The sequence below is a fragment of the Eriocheir sinensis genome, chromosome 6, assembly GCF_024679095.1.
Source record: "Eriocheir sinensis breed Jianghai 21 chromosome 6, ASM2467909v1, whole genome shotgun sequence".
Classification (NCBI taxonomy): Eukaryota; Metazoa; Arthropoda; class Malacostraca; order Decapoda; family Varunidae; genus Eriocheir; species Eriocheir sinensis.
The window spans coordinates 6,641,409-6,648,606 of NC_066514.1; the positions used below are offsets into that span (position 1 = coordinate 6,641,409).

Genomic DNA, 7,198 nt, shown 5'->3' on the forward strand with positions numbered 1-7,198 from the left:
AACAGAAAATAATTATAGTTGAGGGATTAGTGCAAACACGGAGATAGGCTATTATAATTGAGGTATTGATAGCATTAACATAACTTTTAGAGTGTTAGGATAATGTATATATAGCTATAAAACAACATCGCCCGCTTATTATACTACCCCCACCTCCGACGCTTTGACAGACACTGAAGTTCTCTGCTGAACCTCCTCGTCCCACCGCTCCGTGAACAAGTGGCTCTGCAGTACGATAAGTTGGGCGCCCGGACAGCCCGGACATTTCATTCTGCCACACCGGCGCTCCTGAAATCCAAGCCGCCGCAAACTAGGGCTGTAAGCTACTATTCTAGGAGAAGGTTATTATTACCACTGGATTTAATCTTGAAAATACTCTCCAATACATTCTGTAGTTGCTTGATTGTTGAGTAAACTAGAGGGCTTCGCAGATCCCAAGCCCAAACCTGACATTCGCCATGTAGGACGCAAGGTGATTTTGTTGGTCTCATGAAAAAGTGCGTCTCGTATGCCACAGAAGCACATTAGGTGATGCAATAAAAGATCAGTACGATTTCTTGTATGACGGATTAACTCTTGGGTCCACGAATTATTTTTCAGAAGCTTTACGTGTTAAATCCATCTCTGCGTGTAGTGACTGTAGTACACGAAATGACATACGTAAAACATTTGGGATACCTTCAATCCAATAACTATTGGAAGGCTTTGCAAATGTACTTTAGAACTTAACCGCTCTGCCGTGTACTTGAAAATAAAGTGTAGTTTTGGAGCATGTAATAATAAAGTAACAGTAATGAAGACAGGAGTTCTGTTGAGTTAATGATGTTTGATGGTCTTCGTTGAGTGAGTGAAAGGATGAGTTCATAATGTTTATTGAGAGCTGATGATGCTCACTGAGAGTTGATATTTACTGTGAGATAATAATGTTTACTGATAGCAGAAGATTATTTATCAGGAATTAATAATGCTTGTTTAGTAAAAAAACAAAAACAAATGGTTTACTGAGCTAATTATGTTTATTGAGCTGATGATTACTACATCAAAAGATCTGTTAATAGATGTTTATCGGTCTGCAGTGCTCGCATCGCGAAAATGAAAAAAAATGTTTTTGATGTTTATCGCGAGATAATGATGTCAAATGTCAACGACTTATTATTTTCAGATAAAGTATGTCTAAAAAGTTTTTTTTTTTTTTTTTACCTGTTCCGCTGTGCATCGCTTTCTAGGTCCTCCTTGGTATTTTTTTTTTACACTTAGATGCTTCACTTAGTAGATCGGAATAAGTTGACATTGTAAGTACGTTCGTAGTACGTCGCCGACTCCACCATCGCTGTCGACGTTAACAGTACTAACCCTGACCAGCGAGCTTCAAGACACAATCAACAAGCTGAAGCTCACCACGAAGTAACCATTAACTCTGCCAAAACTTTGGTGATGCACACTCTAGGAGAGTAAGCAATGAGTAATATTGTCGAATGTCATTTGTACATAGTAAATCAAGTCTTTGCAAGGGTGGATGAAGAGTTTGTCAGTTAGATAAATTGGTCACTGAGATGGCAATGAGATAAATCAGTGTTCGTGATGCTACGCTAATATTCAATGAAAGTAAACCGTGAGAAATATGAGCACCACAAAACGATAACTGGTGTGACTGGGATGGCTTGTCGACGGCCGGGTCAGCGTTCTTAACTTGTCGAGGCTACGCGAACATAATGGAACCATACACAATGAAGAACAGTGTCACCACGGCGGGACACACGTAAGTCCGGAGCACCGTGAGGAAAGTTTCCGGCAACATACGACGCCTCTTATGCGTCACTGCTGTCTGCCATGCACCATTGCCGCGCTGCCCCAAAGGCTCCACGGGCGAGGTGTTCATCCTCTCCACGTAGATGTGTGCCATGATGATGCAGAAGAGCAGGATGGTGCAGAAGAAGAACCATGCGTCGACCATTTTGACGTAGGCGGTTTGAGGCAGCGATGAGGAGGTTTGGTTGAAGAAGGTGTACAGGACGAGTAGTGTTGTGAGGCTGACCCCCAAGCGAACCTGAGTGGAGAACAGACTAGAATCACATCTCGGACTGATTGATTAATTAGACTAAAATCATGGCACCGCAACTGCACTGGTCATATGGCGCCGAATAAAAATCACATCTCGGAACTGTCAGACTCAGACAATTACTTATTTTACAGACAAATGAGGCAGGCCAAGGAGGAAAAGTATCTTAACAATCAGCAACTCCCTGCTCCTACAGAGAAAAAGACGATAAAATATTTTCAAATTTTGATTAGGGAGTTGTCTTAGACTCCTAGGTTTGTCGTAGGAAAGAGGAAGCATGGATTAAGGAAATGTTCCAGAGTTCAACAGTAAAAGAGATTAAAGAATGAACTAGCTAACTAACAGGGAATATATGTCAGGCGACGCACTACTTCAATCAGCCACAGCCGCCACTCCCGACGGTCCCCAGAGCAAGCCGACATGCAGCTACCCTTTCCATTTCAAGCCCTTCTCAGCAGGATCAATAAACTTGCCCCTGTCATGAGTTATATGGGCGTCCCCTTCGGTATCCTCCACTTACCCATCCCCGACTCCTACCCTAAGGTATGTGAAACTTTTTGTGACCGCTGTGTCCTAACCACATGCACGAACAGACTAAACTCTCCATCCAGCAAGCCCCCAAATGTCTTGACCTTGGTTATGGCCAGGAGACCTCCAGTACCAGTGGCTTCTCCTCAAGCAGCACTTACGAGAGCAATCCAATTTCACTCTTTCACCTTTCCCTCCGCTCCTTAACCCTGACGGCAGCACCACCGTCTCATCTATTTCTAAGGCTGAACTCTTCTCTCATATTTTCTATAAAACTCCACTCTGGACGATTCTGGGCATATTCCTCCTTCTCATCCCCCCTCTGACTTTTTTATGCCTGTTATTAAGATTCTTAAGTATGACGTTTTCTATGCCCTCTCTGGCCACACTTCTCAGAAGGCTTATGAACCTGATGGAGTGCCTTATATTGTCCTTAAAAACTGTGCTTCAGTGCTGATACCCTGCCTGGTCAAACTCTTTCGCCTCTGCCTATCAACACCTACCTTTCCTTTCCGCTGGAAGTACGCCTACAAACAGTCTGTGCCTAAAAAGGGTGCCCGTTCCAATCCCACAAAACTACCGCCCTATAGCTTTACTTTCCTGTCTATCTAAAACTTTTGAATCAATCCTTAACCGAAAGATTCAAAAGATCGTTCCACTTTTGATCTTCTATCTGATCGCCAGTATGGGTTCCGCAAGGGGCGTTCTTCTCTTCTAGACATATCGCAAGCTTTCGATAGAGTCTGGCACTACTCTTTGCTTTCTAAACTGCCCCCATACGGATTCTGTCCTTCTCTCTTTTCCTTTATCTCCATTTTCCTTTCCGGCTGTTTTAGCTCTGCTGTGGTAGACGGTCACTGTTCTTCCCTTAAACCTATCAACAGTAGTGCTCCACAGGGCTCTGTCCTATCACCCACTCTCTTCCTGTTATTCATCAATGATATTATTTCCATAACAAACTCCACTTAACATTATTCAACTTCTTTCAACAGAAAACCCTCTCAACAGGAATTGCAAGACTCCAAGTTGGAGGCAGCAGAACGCTTAACTTCAGACCTTGCTAACACTTCCGATTGGGGTAAAAGGAACCTGGTGTCCTTCAAAGCCTCAAAAACCCAATATCTCCACCTATTAACTCGACACAATCTTTCTAACACCTATCCCCTATTCTGCAACAACACTCAGCTGTCACCTTCTACACTTAACATCCTCGGTCTATCCTTAACTCACAATCTGAAATGGAAACTTCACATCTTTTCTCTCACTGAATCAACTTCCTCGAGGTTGGGCGTTCTGTATCGTTTCCGCCAGTTATTTCCCCCGGCACAGATGCTTTCCATGTATAAGGGCCTTGTCCGCTCCCGTATGGAGTATGCATCTCACGTGTGGGGGGGCTCCACTCACACAGTTCCCTTGGACAGAGTGGCGTCTAAGGCTCTTCGTCTCATCAGCTCCCCTCCTCGTACTGACAGTCTTTTACCTTTTAAATTCCGCTGCCATGTTGCATCTCGTTCTATCTTCTATCGATATTTTTATGCTGACTGCTCTTCTGAACTTGTTAACTGCATGCCTCTCCCCTCCCGCGGCTCCGATGCACACGACTTTCTATTCAAGCTCATCCCTATACTGTCCAAACCCCTTATGCAAGGATTAACCAGCATCTCCATTCTTTCATCCCCTTCACTAGTAAACTTTGGGACAGCCTTCCTTCGTCTGTATTTCCTCCTGCCTATGACTTGACCTCTTTCAAGAAAAGTGTATCAAGACACCTCTCCACCCGAAATTGACCTTTCTTTTGGCCACTTTATACTTTTAGTTTTGCGGGAGTAACAGTTTATTTTTTATTTTTTACTACATCTTCTTTTTGTTGTCCTTGAGATGCTCTCTGTGCTCTAAAAAAAAAAAATCACCTGGACCTCCAGCTATTCCGCGAGAAGTACAGCAACATCAGCGAAAATAAGGTCAGTGAGCTTCGTATTGCCGTCAGCTGCTTCGCAACGACTTTGAATAACAGCTGTGCCTAATACCCAGTCCATGCAAGTGTTGAGTGATGGCTCCAGGACGCACCAGTGCCGCATTCATGAATCAACAGGGTAAAATCCGGAAACGCTTTCCCCACACTTTACAGCACTCTCAGTCCCAGAGTAATGGCCAGTCATCAGGTCAGCAATCCTTGCAAACATCCAACTGATCCACATAATGTGCCTCACGATGCACTGAGTCAAATGCCACCTTGAGATCCCCATAGGCTGCGAGCAGCCCCTGTCGAAACACGTCGACGTTACACAAGAACGCGAAATGCTACGATCCGGTCAACTGTTGACTTGCCGGGAGTGAAACTTGATTGCTCAGATCCCTGAAACTTTTAGGAGATTAGATCGAATTCATATATTCAGCAAGTGAGCAAACGCTTTGCCGGCCCACTGAGCAGTGTAATTCCAAGGTAATTCTTACAGTTCCCTTTCCCTTTCCAGATGGGAATAAACAACCCCATTTTCCAGTCAAGAGGAATGACACCGGACTGCCACACGGCAAACAGCAATGCATGCAACCCATGGATCATGGCTTCATCGTTCGGTCATATGCATTAACCCATCTGATCCCAACATATTAAAACGCTTTTCAAATCTCATAATACTTTGTTGTGTTATATGAATTAATTTAAGAAAGAAAAACCATTGATTGATTGATTGTTCATATATATCATGTATGTATATAGGGCATTTTTCCAAACTACGAATATTACATTATTTTCTTTATTATACTATGTAATTTAACGTTTAAGGTTTTAATGGCATTTGGATGATACAAAAAAAAATTACTTATAGGTGTATTATTTTTATTTTAAAAAAAAAAATCATCACTAGTACTTTGTTATTTGTTATTATATACTTATCCTACAAAGAATCTAGGTGTAAATATTTCTGTTTTCACATTTTAACCTTAAACTCAAACTATGTAATACATGAGCAACATAATGTAATATGATTAAATATCTTAGCTCTGAATATTCCTTGCTACAAATAGTACTTGTGTCAGGAAAAAATACAAAGAAAAAATAAATAAAATATAATATATATAATGTGATACCTTGTAATGATATGATCAAAGTCTTTTCTCATGAATATATGATATAACATTCACACACCAAAGAGATTTATTGCGCAGCGTCGAACTGGGCAGCTTTGTGTGGTGTGATTTTGTCGAACTGGGCAGCTTTGTGGGTAGTGATTTCGATTGTCCAGTCTTTTTCATGTCGTTGTTTGTCTTCATTAAGACAACTAACGACATCCTCAGGGAGACCTCTAACATACCTCCCATTATCCCTCCTCAGAAGGGTTCTACTTGATCGTGACACGAGTCCTGTAAGACAATGAAGATACTGATTGAATCTTGCACTGGTAACTTGGGTAGCATAAGCATGAGCTCGAGTGGAAGATCTTGTGAAGTGGATCCGGGGAAGGATCAGGGAATAGTTTGCAGACTGCGACAAGAGATAGGGAAGAAACAATACAGCGGAATTCAAGAAGCTTAAGAGGAAAAAAAGATTCTAAGATGAATGGCCTTTGACTTTACTAATTTGAAAAGTTATGTCTGAATGAAGCCCGTCTTCATCTTTGTTTTAGTAATATTTGGTAACTGGTGCCCAGCTATTACTGACGCCAGACAACGTGTCCCGTCAGCCCCGCCCCCTTCCTGGAGTCATCGCTAATTATGTGAAGACTGTTTTGTTGTTTAGATAGAAAAGATAACCTGAACCATAATCCAAAGAGAAATCCCATGTAAACAGAGATTTTAGGTGAAGACCATGCAACCCGGAATAGAGTAAGTAACAACTACGAAAGTACCTCAAGCTGCTGGACCTTGACGAAGAGCGTCCCGTAGCCAATGGTGAGAACAATGAGGGACGGGAGGTAGAGGGAGAGAGCGATGAGGGTGAACCTTCGCGTCAACGTGTAGCCAACCTGCCCAAGGAAGAAAAATCTATATAATATCAAGTAATATATTTATGCCTTTGATACATCTCAATACACTACTTTTAAAATTGCCTTCATTCTATGATGGTGTTTCCTAAGCCTGCTCCCTCCCTCGCCCTCACACCAGGGCAGCGTTGGCCTCCGCCTCTGCTGGTGACAGATCCACGACCTTTATGGGGGCGGTTAACAAGGTAAGTAAGTTAGGTTCAACCTTGGGAAGTATGAGAGCTCGGTCCTGTCGCTCCTGTACAGCCCCTGAACCAACCGAGGAAGTATTGTTTCTGCCAATATGCTTTAGATTGGTGGGAAAACCTGATGGTGTACTTTTTAGGTTTTCCCTGGAATGATTACTCCTTTTATGCCAGAAATCCCTTTGTTTGGGGTTCACGGTCTGCGCTGATAATCCTATATTCAGTTTCACGGAGATATCGCCGATATCAGTAATCTCAAGTACTTCAGCGATACCCCATGATCCTTTGTTAGCAAAGAATTCAATTCACCTAATTAAATTACTATTTAGTGTTCATGCCTCACAGTAACAAAAAGGGCGTAGCGACTCTAAGATCCGAATATTTGTCCTTCTGCACACGCACAAGTACAGATAACGCCATATACTTGTGCTGAGAGAGTCCAC

General features: G+C 42.5%; 1 protein-coding gene across 1 annotated transcript; it reads right to left on the bottom strand.

The window, feature by feature from the left end:
* LOC126986450 (gamma-aminobutyric acid receptor subunit rho-3-like) lies at positions 1 to 6,552 on the bottom strand (the record flags this gene model as incomplete). Its single annotated transcript, XM_050842633.1, is given in 2 exon segments — positions 1 to 2,047; positions 6,436 to 6,552. Coding segments are annotated over 2 exon segments (465 nt in total), but the record flags the coding sequence as incomplete, so codon positions are not given.
* Positions 6,553 to 7,198: the final 646 nt, after the last annotated feature.